This window comes from Salmo trutta, chromosome 11, assembly GCF_901001165.1.
Source record: "Salmo trutta chromosome 11, fSalTru1.1, whole genome shotgun sequence".
In the NCBI taxonomy this organism is placed as follows: domain Eukaryota; kingdom Metazoa; phylum Chordata; class Actinopteri; order Salmoniformes; family Salmonidae; genus Salmo; species Salmo trutta.
The window spans coordinates 6,973,829-6,987,262 of record NC_042967.1 but is presented as its reverse complement, the minus strand read 5'-3'; the positions used below and the strand labels follow the sequence as shown (position 1 = coordinate 6,987,262).

At 42.7% G+C, this 13,434-nt stretch overlaps 1 protein-coding gene across 1 annotated transcript; it reads right to left on the bottom strand.

Moving 5' to 3' along the window:
- Positions 1-1,325: 1,325 nt before the first annotated feature.
- LOC115202187 (complexin-1) lies at positions 1,326-12,401 on the bottom strand. Its single transcript, XM_029766147.1, has 4 exons — positions 12,032-12,401; positions 11,044-11,161; positions 7,071-7,249; positions 1,326-2,566 (listed from the first exon to the last, which is right to left on the bottom strand). Exons 2-4 carry the CDS (start codon positions 11,072-11,074, stop codon positions 2,372-2,374), a joined length of 405 nt encoding a protein of 134 aa, XP_029622007.1. The 5' UTR covers positions 11,075-11,161; positions 12,032-12,401; the 3' UTR covers positions 1,326-2,371.
- Between the last annotated feature and the right edge of the window lie 1,033 nt (positions 12,402-13,434).

The window sequence follows — 13,434 nt, the reverse complement described above, 5'->3', positions numbered from 1 at the left end:
AGGTGCACCGGTTTGAGTGTGTCAAGTACTGCAACGCTGCTGTGATTTTTCACACTCAACAGTCCCTTGTGTATCAATAATGGTCCACCACCCAAAGGACATCAAAGCGCATAAGGAAGGTGTTCCTAATGTTTTGTACACCCAGTGTATACCAGGTTTGTTCACCAGTGTGTTGGTCACTGATGGACAAACTGATATAGGACTAGCTCTTAGTGGCTGTCTCTCTGACTGAGGCTGATTTTGGAATCAGTACTTAAACCCGCCAGATGTGATGACATGTCATCATGGCAAGTTATGATTGATTATGTTAAATGATTACTTTAGTTACACAGTAAAGGGAGTTGCAGCATTTCCCCCCTCCCCTTTTTTTCAGTTACACTAGTAGAAATGCTGTCAGTTGAATGTGTCTGCAACCCAGAAGTGTGAAAACTATGAATTCACTGTAATCACTCTGTAGCCTATCAAAGCCCAAGAAAAAGCATAAAGACAAACGACTTGTCCTGCCTGTTGTAAGATTCTATGAGATTTTTCCTTAACGAACACTCCTTCAGGTATTGTTGCTATGTGGCCAGGTATCAGAGTTGTCATGCGCTGTTTGTTTTTGAGGGGAGCACTGATGACTAAATTCAATATCCTATCATTAAATCCGTGTAAAATAAACTATATATATATATATACATATATATATATTATAGTGGATGAAGGATGGATGAGGGGGGTACGTGCCCCCTCAGATTCAAAGGGCATGATGCTACTGATTAGGTATATTACTGTATGGTCAAAAGGGACAACTATGGGGTGTACAACAACCCATCCCAGTATGAACTACTGCTGAATAGGACTGTGTTCTCCCTGCCCTAGCCTGGCTGTTGTTCTTTCTCCACAACATTTGCTTGAGTATTGCGTACGTTTTTGTTAGATATGTCACATTATTGTGTTTTTGTTGTTGTTCGTGGATAAATCAGGTTTGAAAGTATTGTGCACTGTGTTTATTTGTACTGTTTTTACGCTCCTAGGCCTATGCACCAAACCACGCATGACACGCCCTCTTGGGGAAAGTTGCGAGAACTACATAATTCCAGCCAGCCAGACCCCCAATGAGACATGATGTGATCAACCTTTGCTGCCAAAGTAAGAAGCTTTGGTCCGTTGGGATAAGTGGCTGACTGGATATTTCCTGCTAAGAATACCCAAATATTGCTCACTTTTTTTAAATTGCGTCCTATGTCAATTTTTATTGTACAATAACCTATCCTTCTCAAAAATAATGTTTAATTTCTCTAAAGAACAAGACATACCTCCCACAGCATTGGAAACAAACAACCTTTGTGTCCGTGAACCAGTTTTATTAATTCTCAAGCAGAACATACATGATGGCCCTTTTATTGCTGATAGCATTCCATTCTGATTACCAACGCTACATTCTTACAACCAACCCGCAACCAAGTACAACAGAATTATCAAGCGTTAGTACCCTCTTCATTCTTAAACTGTTCTTAGTAAATTAGGACTTTGACCAACCTTCTGGCAGTTCAGTGGGAAAACAACAGATTTCCCTTTATATTCAGGTGATGGAAAAGCTAGCCCTCCAGTCAACACAGATTTTGTAATAGCTTTAGAAATCATGATTAAATAACTTTTTCTTTTTTTTAAATATATAGCAAATCCTGATAGCGTTGTTGTTGAATTCCGGTTTAATGTCGAAGCATAACGTGTTAAGTAGTACTGGTACACCCTGGTCATCCTCCCCCGTCCCCAAAAAATGGAAATGAAATTCCTGAATGCATACATTTTATAACCATTATTACATCATACCTTATGATAATATAACCACATTCAAAATCAGTTATTGCCATATAATTTTGCGTGACTAAGAGAGGAAAAAATGGATATTGTACATATTCACAACTTGACTTGACAAATGGCATGCAAAGACGTAAGGTACACAGAATTGGAATATAAAATTTAGTTTAGACCTACGCCATGACCGTATGGCTACACCGGGCTAGACATGACGACACAGTATATGGACATATATACGTACGTGTGTGCAAACATTTTCACATAAACCTCATAGACAAAACCAAACATTACCCTAACATCATGATATGATTCTTCAAATTTCCTTTAAAGATAAAATATGGCTTATAGTGTTATTCTCTGATGTTTTTGTTTTTAGAAAGACGTATGATTATTTTTCACTTATCATTTTTTTTCCAACCAACCTAAAACAGGTGAAGCGAGGAATGTTTTTTATTTTAATTTCCGTTGCTAACTCTCTGCTGCAGGGGGGCAGAAAAGTAATCTAAAACTCTCACCTAGAAGGATACCGTAACAACCTAATGTAACTCCAACAAACGTTGTTGCTCGGCTACTTCTTCAGCATGTCTTGGAGAGGACCAGGGAGGTATTTCATGACCGTGTCCATGATGCTTTCCTCTTCGTCGTCGTCGTCTCCGCAGCCCTTGGGCACGGAAGATTTGGGACGGGTCAGACTGCCCTCTGCAGACTGCTCCATAGCAGCCTGGGCCTCGGCCTCAGCCTCCTCCCTCTTCTTAATTCCGTACTGGGAAAAACATGGATAATAGCTTTATAATAAAGATGACTATTATTGTGTCAGACTGCCCTCTGGAGAAAACGGATAGTAAAAGTAACAGCGTTATAATAACATTGTCTAAGAAAATACACTTATTATGAACGCCACATGGTTAGGAAGGAGGTGGGGAGTGATACAGGAATTGTCTCCCTCTTTTAATGCAAGAATAATGTGAAGAATAACAAAACATTTAAGCATTATGTCAGGAAATACAGGAAAGATAGTGGGGGTGGAGTTATATTAGAATGATGTATTTCATAATGGCATTAACAATAATTTGGCATCAAAACATAGGGCGCGTTCGAGCGAATAACTTTTGTTACGTCGGTGATCGTCGTTTGTAAAAAAAAAAACACGATTGACTGACTTGCGACTAGATGTCGATTGCATGGCCTTTACAAAAAGCATGTGATCATGGATGCCAAGGGAAGCCAGGCGTCCCCAAATATTTGACCAATAAAAAAAAAAACAATTATAAAATAATTAGTCTTTTGTCTCTCTCTGTGTTTTCATAATTTTCTGTCAATTCGCAAGTTGCTGAATCTCACCTGAGAAATCAACCAAGTGAGGAAAACAGCGCCCCTCTGTCTCTATGTGTATTCCATGTATCTGATACTGTCTAGACCAAAAGAGTATAACATGTTGTCGCTGTAGCATTTGAATGATTGATGCCAGCAAGCATTTGGCCACCCTTGATAAAACAATTATAAAATAATTTGCCAATCAGTGTTGAGCTGAGCTCAACTGTGTGTTGTCCTGGTGCAGCAAAACGCCCCACAAGGGATGCCAGTTTGGATTTGGCTTCAGACCAATCAAAAAAACGTGTCTGTTTCTGGTCTGCTTGTGTTGATGTCATGCAGCAGCTAGCTTGCTAAATCGGCCCTTTCCTAAGCCATGGGTGGAAATGGGGATTTTGACTTGTGGTTTTGACTTAATTCTTTGTATAGGCCAATAACTATGACGGCGATTCAGATCTAACCATAAATTTATGTTGTACCACTGGCCTGAGACGATTGACGTTCAATATGTAGCCTAGTAGGATCACGTTAACTAGCTAGCTAACTTAGCTGGTTCATTATTTCCCATACGAGGAAGTCAGGCTAGCAAGCATTTTAGTGAGGTAGCCTATCAAAACAAAAACTAAAAGTGTACTGCATGATAGAGCCATAGACGGTTTTGCCAACATGAAAGAGAGGAGGATGGCATTGGTGTTCAACTAATCTACAAGTAGGGTGAGTAATAAAAAAAAAACATTTTTTACTTGTGCACGCACACACAGACACACGCACAGAAATCAGTACCATGGACAGCCACATGATGTTTAAATGTTTTAAGTTGAAATGGTGCTGGAAAAAGCGGTGCTCCTTTTGTCTTTGTGCTGACCTGCGGTAACTAGGGTTCTAAATCAGTAGTTGTTTTCGTAAACTGTCAAACATGAACTTGCTTGACCACGCTGCAGGTGATAACCGTTTGTATGTAATATTTGCTTTGTGGACTTCACCGGACAGATGTTGCTTTCTGTTTTTTTGATGAAACAAATGTCTGTGTAGTTGAATTTATTCCGCCACTGTGTGACTTGTCTTTTTGTTGCCACAGCCTTATTGTATATCACAGTGGTGTATGATCGAATGTGTTATAGAGCAAACAACACAATTATCACATCTGTTGTAATATGGGTTTTTTACCGGCTTGGCTTGGCTTCCTCAGTGATTTTACCCTCGCACCCCTACTGATCAAAGGTCATGCAGTTTTTTATGAAGTCGCCTTCTCACCAACTGCACCATGCAGCCATCACCTGCATTGTGGGAGGAACTATTTGTCACTATTTGTTTGTTTTTTATTTGACCCACGTGAACGTGGACAAAAATTGGACTGAAACCGGAACAAACTTTGCCAGGATTCTAAAGCAACAGGGGATACAAATGAAAGTGATATTTGAGACCTCTCTCTAACCAATTCATTGTACAAACATTATGTTTTCACTTTGTGAGTGTGTGATATGGGGGTATAGAAAAGTTTATTTTGACATTTATACAGCATTTTTCCAATAAACAATAGCAACAATGTTGACACTGCCACGTTGATATGTGCCTTGCGGTTGGGGAAAACCACTACAGTGTCCGTCTTTCGGGCTGTCGCAGATGCACCTCCCCCGACTTCACTCGCCGACTTTTGTCTACAGTTTCGGCTTCGTTAGGCTTACCGCTCGAACACACCCATTCTGTTCTAATGCTGTAATGCTGCTACACATTACTGGGGTCTGTGGCCTCGATGCTGATTGCACGTTAGCTGTAATTCAATCAAAATCACTGACTGGAACGGGCCTCTGGGGTTAGACCAAAATAACATTCTTTGTGCACTCGCTGTGCTAGGAGAATGCATGGCATGTCATCTTGTGGAACAAAAAAAAAAAATAAATCAAAATGGAAAAGATGTATTAAAACTCGCCCTCTTGCTGTACAAGAAGAATGTTGTTTTTGGACATATTCTGCAAATCCGCTGAACGTTTTTTTGAATGAACTACTGGGAGGGAAGTACAGGCTTTCGTTCCAACCTTGCAGTAACACACCTGATTCAGCTAGTCGAGGTCCAGACTGAGGACCTTGATTATTTGATTTAGGTGTATTACTGTACCAAACTGCACACCCTGAGGAATCCTGGATAAGGGCCATTCCAGGGCTATATATTACAGGAAATTGGGATAGGATTCAATACCAAATGTGGTGTGAGCCATTGTTGTACAGTAGACCTACGTAATAGCATGTTACAAAAATCTATTTTCTAACTTAAGTAACAGACACCTGGAGATGTGTTGTCACCCACTCTGTTAGAAGTAAGAGAGCGTTTTGTGCACGTGTGGTGCGTGTGTGACAGAGAGAGTGAAAACACAAATCTGTGCTAATTAATTCATCTCTCAGAACAGAAACCCAACTCTCCTTCCTCTGACATATTGTGCACAGCTGTTACTAGCGCCTTTGTGCTTTTTGGGTTATTTTTAGGATCTGTCAACAAAAAAATATATATTTTTTTATTCGTTCCAAAAACAGAGCTGTTACAACTCTTCTCCTCTGCCTCTACTAGTCTCTTATAAATATATCTTTATTTGTGTTTTATTACACTGTTAGAAAAGAAAGTGCTATCTAGAACCCTACAGGTTTCTTCGGCTGTCCCCATAGGAGAACCCTTTAGAGTTTCAGGTAGAACGCTTTAGGTTCTAGGTAGAACCCTTTTGAGTTCCATGTAGAACCCTTTCCACAGATGGTTCTTCATGGAACCCAAAATAGTTCTACGTGGAACCAAAAAGGGTTCTCCTATTTTTATGTTATTTAACTTTTATTTAACTAGGCAAGTCAGTTATGAACAAATTCTTATTTACAATGACGGCCAATGCTGGGCCAATGGGAACAACCAAAGAACCCTTTTGGAACCCTTTTCTAAGAGTGTAGGCCAGTGCTACCAAGCTGACATCAACCTTGATATTATAGTCCGTTGAGAGAATTCAGGAGAGAGAGCGACCTTGAGGGAGAGGGGAGAGAGGTGAGATGAGGAAGGATAGGGGGGAGGGGGCTGGAAGACAGAGGTCATCCTGTCTTTGGCTGCCTCTGCCGCTCTGCTTCTCAGTCTCTATTCCCTAGCTGTTATCTCCCTGCACTGTGGTGGCTAGTGGTTACATGGCAACCTCCACTAGCAACCATGCAGCAGCAGTGCATCAGGCAGCTGAAGAGGAGCACCGCTTTAAACACGTTGTAACATGGGAAATGTAGTCCTTCCGGTAGCCTGATATGAGTAAAACCATTGTACAATAGTTTCCCTTTTCTTTCGTTTAAAACTGACCTTTCATTTTTGCCTAGCGCCTCGAGTGAGCCGCGTCGTGTATGACATTTTTATTTTTTAAGTGAAAAAAATCTGCGCTAAACTTCCTAAAAATGAGTGGCCATGCCATGAAAAGGGAAAATGTTTTTAATGCTGTCAAGCGAGTGAACAGCGGCCTCGACTGCAGCTCCATTAGCTGACCCCTGCTCTCACTGGGGCCTCTGCCAGTGTGGAAACAGGATAGCTAGCAGCTCTATGCCTTCAGGCCAAACTCACTTTCACTTCCTTACCGTAATTCAAATGTTTCTTTTGTTAGTGTATTTAGGTCGTTTGAAAAGGTTGGAAACCTAAGCAACCTGCCATCAAGTACAATAAGCCAACATAGCTACTTTACTAGGTCAAAGCTGTGTGTTGGAACATCTTGATAGAGTATGGGTGAAGTAGGCCTTGCCAATTTCCTTTCTTTTTCGGCTTCAGATCTGCCTACTTCTCACAAAAAGAAATTGTTTTTAGTAAGAACTAAGGCCCGGGAGTTTTTCCAGCTCAGGTCAAGAGGTAAAGAAAAAACTCAGGGCCCAACATGAACTAAAATTGCCAGCTGATAGAAAGGTAGTGTGTATAACTGTTCAACGTCACATGTATTGTTTATTATTTAGTTTACCTTGTCTCTGATGCCTTGTCGCATTGATTCCCTCTCCACTTCCATCTTTGCATATTTGTCTTTTCTCTCCTCCTCCTGCTGCCTCAGAGCCTCTTGTCTTTCTTCCTCTTTCTTCTCTGCATCGGGGTCGGGCTCTTCCTTGTCTCCTCCCATCATCTTGCCCACATCAGGTGGTCCTCCTGGGTAACACAGAGACAAGGGGCTTGTTCGACATTGCAACCGACAGTGCAGGCGACTGCCGACTGACTGATCTACAAATCACCTTGCAGCATAAATAACTACTTATTATTATTTGTAGATCAGTCAGTCACCATTTACCCACAACGCATCATGGATTTGATGCTCTCGGACACGGCCATTGGCAACTGTCAGACGGGCCTGCTTACTTACTTTTAACTTAGACTGTCGTATTGTAGGGTAGGCCTAAACAGACCACATTTACACACATTTTAGTCACAGACACATTATCCAGAGCAACTTTCAATCCAGCGCCTTACAATCAGTGAAGTAGTCACTTTAGAGTTTTTTTTTTGATCACTGGGACAAGGGCGAGGTAGCACTCTTGTCATTTTTCTCAGTACAGAACATGTAACAAGATGAACTGTTTCGGTGTTCCTCATACAATGAGAAACTAAATCGTGTTCTCATGTGGAGCCATCCATTCGTAACACAAGTTTCAGTCGCACGTTTCAATGCAGAGAAATGCTGCATGTCAGGAAAAATGTTATGTCACAGTCGCAAGCACTCTGCCAAATGAGCAGAACTGTTACAGTCCGAGGTATTGCCCGACTGTGCCTCACGACTGCATGCTTGGTCATGCGAGAGAGGGAGGGGAGAGAGAGAGAGGGAGAGATAGGAAGAGGGAATTCCAGGAGACTGTTGTGCCCCTGGAGTGAGCTGCTAGTCTGTTTTTTTCTTTTTTTTTTTCTTGCTCATCAGCATAAAAATGAACTGCAGCAAAACGAAGAGCAACAGAGATGGAGAGAAAAAGGGAGACCGCTGCTCCCGTAGCCGGTCGGTGGGTCAGGGCTTATAGAGCTGACTGCAAATCTACATTCTCTCTGACAAATAGAATCCAGGTTATATAGCACGGTGTCACCAAACTGAACACCATACAATCACTGGGGAGCACACTCAGCAGAGTGTTCAGTCTGGTTTAACCAGGCTATATCCAGTCCAGGTTAGTTTCAGCAGTTTCAAAAACAGCTGTGCTTAGTAATAGGCAGCCCCCCCCCCCCTGTCTCAGTCTCTCTCTATCTCTCTCTCTCTCTCTATCTCTCTCTCTCTCTCTGTCTCTCTCTCTCTGTCTCTCTGTCTCTGTCTCTCTGTCTCTCTCTCTGTCTCTCTCTCTCTCTGTGTCTCTCTCTCTCTCTCTGTATTGTGAGTTGATATGGGTAATAGTTATAAATAGCCAGAGCTGGTTGTTGGTGGCGTGTTCTGATGATGACTGCAGTGTCTGTTTCATTGCACGTCATGTGCTTTGAAGAGGAAGGAGTGTTTTATGCCGTCGTGGGGCACATTAGATTAAGGATTAAAGAGGGCCCTTTATATGAAACTGTGTAACTATGCATCATCTCATCAACCGTCTTGCTCGCCCTCGTCCTCCTCTTTGTCCTCCCCCTCCTCTCCGTCATCCCACTCCTCGGCTTTTACAGTTCTACTGTCTCTACCGTTTTGACATTGATGGGATAGAATTTCTTATTTATAGATTCTGGGCTGTGCACTGAAGGAACTCAAGGTCACACACTCACTAAGGAAAATGATTAGCCTTGCAGTACAGAGGGAGAGAGTCGGAGATACAGGAAGCAGTGAGTGCACCCTCTCGCTGATACAATCTCATCTAAGTGTTTTCGAATAATGAGATTAGCTTTGACTTTCAGTCAATTATCGAGCTAGAAGAGCATCTGAAGATGCCTCCGTTCTATTTCCTGTTGAGGAAAGAGAAATAGTTGCCCCTCGGCAGAACAGAACCCTTCACAAGCAGGATAGATTCCCTGCAGGCTCAATAAAACTGTAGGTTTTCTTGGAGGTGAGAAATATGGCTGATTCTCCCCTAGGCTCAATTGAAGTCTAGGTGAACTGAAGCCCCACCGTTATACTGGATCTTACAACTATCAGATCTGGTCCCTTCAGATCGGCAGACGCCGAAGGGAAATAGGCTAGCTAGAGGAAAGGAGGTTGTTTTCGGATTGGCTGTTAGTGTTTCATAGTCTTGTGTTTGAATGTTCCTTTTTTCCTTTCCATTCCAATGTTTCCCATTAGGCTCCACTATGTGGTTGTGGGATTCATTTGAAGGACTAGGTCTCGGTCTGACACTGGTCTCGCTCAAGTTCAAATCCTCCTCAGAGGAATCTTGAGCTGCTGCCTCGGTCACGATGACACTGGGTCTCGGTCTGATCCGGTTTTGTGCCAAGTCAGCAATGAGACACACCTTGGCCTAGATTCCATTGAGTGTATGTCTGCTATCGTAAAATAGCTTGCACGTCCAGTTTCGGCATTCACGGCTTGTATTCACAAAATGCCTCAGAGTAGGAGAGCTGATCTGTGATCAGATCCGCCCTCTTATCCATTATGATTTCAAAAGCCAAACGGATCCTAGATCGATCGGCGTGTCCGACGCATTGTAAATACGCTCCCAGGTAATCAGAAGAGGAGTGTAACACGGAGGAGAGTTGTACTAACATGTGTATGAGTCATCTGCCATAACAGCAATCTGAAGAGGCTGGTCAATAATCTCCTTCTGCACTTCTTCGTGGCCGCCCCTTCGCCCCACCCCCCCCCCGCACTCCAATCAAATCAGGCCCTGAGCCACAAGATGACATCACCTAACCATTCCACTGAAAAAAGGCTACATAGCCTGCGTCCCGGTTTCCCACCCTTCCACTCATGCATCCCGTCATGGATTTTACAATACTGGAAACTCCCTCCAGCCAAAGCACATCAATCCACGATGGGAAGGGTGCAAGTGCACACTGCAAGCAGCAGTAGACTGGGGATGTGTCTGAAATGGTAGCCTATTACCATATGGTCCTGGTCAAAAGTAGTGCACTAGGCGTAGAGAATAGGGTGCCATTTGGGAAACACATCTGGGTGATGGAGCAGTCAGTGAGTGTGGTGGATTCTGACAGGCCTCTGTCACCAGCTACCTGGAGCTTGATTGTCAGTGTGAAATAGTTTTTTTTTCTGTCAGGTGACATAGACATCAGGCAGGGACGTATAAGAGTTCAGATACATGGAAATCAAATATGAGATTTGTGGATAAATGTGTGATAAATAAATATATAAATGTGTGTGTGTATATATATATATATATATATATTTATTTTATTTATTTATTTATTTAAAACATGATAATAATTAGTTGTTGATTATGCTAGATTGTATGAGTGTAAAGTAGAATAGAGTGTAGCTGTGTGCATCTACAATCAAACACTTTAAATGCTGGTATGTGAAAAGGGGCAATGCTACTGTTTGTTTAGGGATTCTTATCATGGAGACTGGAGAGAGCACGGGGCTATGCAGAAGTTGGTGGTTGGTCCTGCATTTCAATGAGAAATGTAGGCTACCTCTCGCAATCGCGACTCCCACACACCATTTCTATAGGCTGCTCAGCCAGTGCAGCAGAAGCCCCTAACTATGCGGAAGACCCCAGCAAATATGATGAAAAAGTACACAGATGTACAGTATTATATTTCTCTACACTAGGTGTTCACTTATCAAGTTTGACCTTAACGTTTTTTCTAATATAGTCTACATCAGGGTTGTCCATCATGATAAAGGGACAATGTTAGTCTAAATAATGTTAGGGATATAGCTTATAACTATATACCTATTCATTAACTTAGAAATAATTCATAGAATTGAAAGACTGGCACACGTAATGTCCTATCCCATCCCATGTACAGTATATGCTGCATTGCCTTTGAGTGTCCGACACGACTGTGGTAATGGTGCAACGCATTAATCAACTTACCTCCCATAGCTGCCTTCATTACAAAATTCATGATGATGCTTTAAGTCTTGCCTCCCCTCAGATAAACAGTTTCACGTCAGACAGGACAGATGCTGCCCAGGTGCCAGGAGAAAGAAACCTTCGAAATGAAGACAGTAGAGGTTCAGTGGTTATATTGACCCATAACTCACTTTCTCCATCAATGACTGTGTGTCTCTGCTCCCTCCTTTTAGTTTGCAAATGGAATGGTGTGATTTACAAACAAGATGCGTTGTTGGTTACGCCTCCTCCGGGTAGTGTTAACCTCAAATGTATAGCCCACTATATTTTATGAATTTATTCTGACGGAGTGGATTCCACGGAGATGGCCCCGTGAAGGACAGAAAAAGGTCAATTTAGAGCGGTTTTCTTGGGGCATATTTTGTAAAAAGGCTATAAATTGACGGCACTGGTGTCGTAAATAACCGGCCCAACGTTGGTATAACGTAGCCTAGTACATTGCATGGGGCCAAGCTTTCCTGTATTGTACATCAAATGGGAAGAAGCAGCCTCATGTAAGCGTAGGCTACCATACAAGATATAGCACCCCAATGCCGATAACAGCGTTCATTTGATCAGGGAAATATATAAGGCTAATCAATTCCTCGAGCCCATAATCCGCGTTCAATGTCAAACTTTCAATTGTCCGGATTCGGTCATATGGTTTAAAACCCATATGCACGGTGAGTTGTAGCCTACAACGTCCCAAGTAGCCTAACCATAATCCTAATCATGGCTAATTTGAAATGAATAGGGCCTACGATCACGTTAAAATATATATATATATATTCCCGTTTATTCGGGACACATAACCTTGTCTGAATCCACACACAGCTACAAAAGCAACGGCAAAAATCACTTCCTTTCTCGGGCGCGGAGCGATTTCAGCACCATTTTTTGGGGGGACAGCTCCCAATTCGTCCCACAACGTCAACATCTCTTGTGTCTTGCGATCGGGACATGCGATTACCTTTCCGAGCGCCTTGGATCTCTCACAATAGCAACGTTATCCTGGCAAAATATGGAAGTTGTCGCGAAATAAAGAGGGTGTGGAGGTCCTTAGATGCTCACTTTGAGCATCCCTGCTCTATTTCCCACCGTCTTCCTGGCTTCTGCACAACGACTGCACGCGCGTCAGGGGAGGGACCTGCAGTTGCTGTCTGATGATGATGAGGAGAGGTGGGTAATCACATGGAGTTCTACCAACCTTCTCCCAAACGTCCCACGCCTTCACTGACAAAAAAACCTACTGCAAATACTGCCCGCCTTGCAACGTCTGCTGCCCCTATTACCCAAGATGTGGCTACTGGGTTACAATGTTTGGCAAACCGCCACTTTGATACCCCAGATTAGCTATACATAAACTCTCTGATAAATAGATCTTCAAAAGTCTGACCTAAATGTTCTCGCAAATGGGGTGAATGCACACTTCAGCTGACGTAGGCTTCTGTAGGTTACTCACGTCATGCACCATTTCCTTAGCTCGTTAATTCATTGGGATGGATTATGTTGATTTATTTTAAGATGGTTGCAAGATGTTTAGTCAGCGTTATAGTCTATATGGTTCGGTACTGCGCCCAGGTAAAATGTGTTTTATATCGGATAATAATTGATTGGATTTATATAGTGCTGTTCTAACAACTGAGGTACTCGCAGCGCTTTACACAGTAGGGGGAAACTCACCTCACCCACCACTTTTTGTGCCAGAACACTCACCACACATCAGCTAGAGAGGTGTGGAGTGATATATACCAATTATGAATAAGGGGGATAATTAGGTGGCCATGATGGAATGGGGCCAGGTTGGAATGTAGCCATGACACCGGGTTAACACCCCTCCTCTTACAATAAATGCTACGGGATTTTTAGTGTCCCATCCAAAAGACGGCATCCTATGCAGGACAATGTCCCCGTCACTGCGGCATTGAGATCTCCTCCGACCAGAGGGAAGTCTGTCCCTCCAACACAACTTGTAACAGCATCTGGTCTCCCATCCAGGGGCCGACCAGGACAGACCCTGCTTAGCTTCAGAGGAAAGCCAGCATTGGGATGCAGGGTGGTGCGCTGCTGGATATTCGGTTACCATGGCACGCTTTGTTTAATAAGAGATTTGAAGATTGAAATCCGATTTTTTTATATATTTTTAAATCAACAACTAAAAAAAGCGTGGATTGTTCTCCATTCACCCCTGATTCAGAATATACTGTAATGAAACAGCAGGGAGCAGGTCTCGAACCCTCGACCTTCAAGCCCGAAGTCCGGCGGGCTATCGACTGTGCCGCAAAAGCATGCTCATCCGGCAGAGTCGATTTCCGCGCGTATAAACCCAGGGTCTTTACAATACCATTTTCATAGTCATGGCATGTTTGGTTC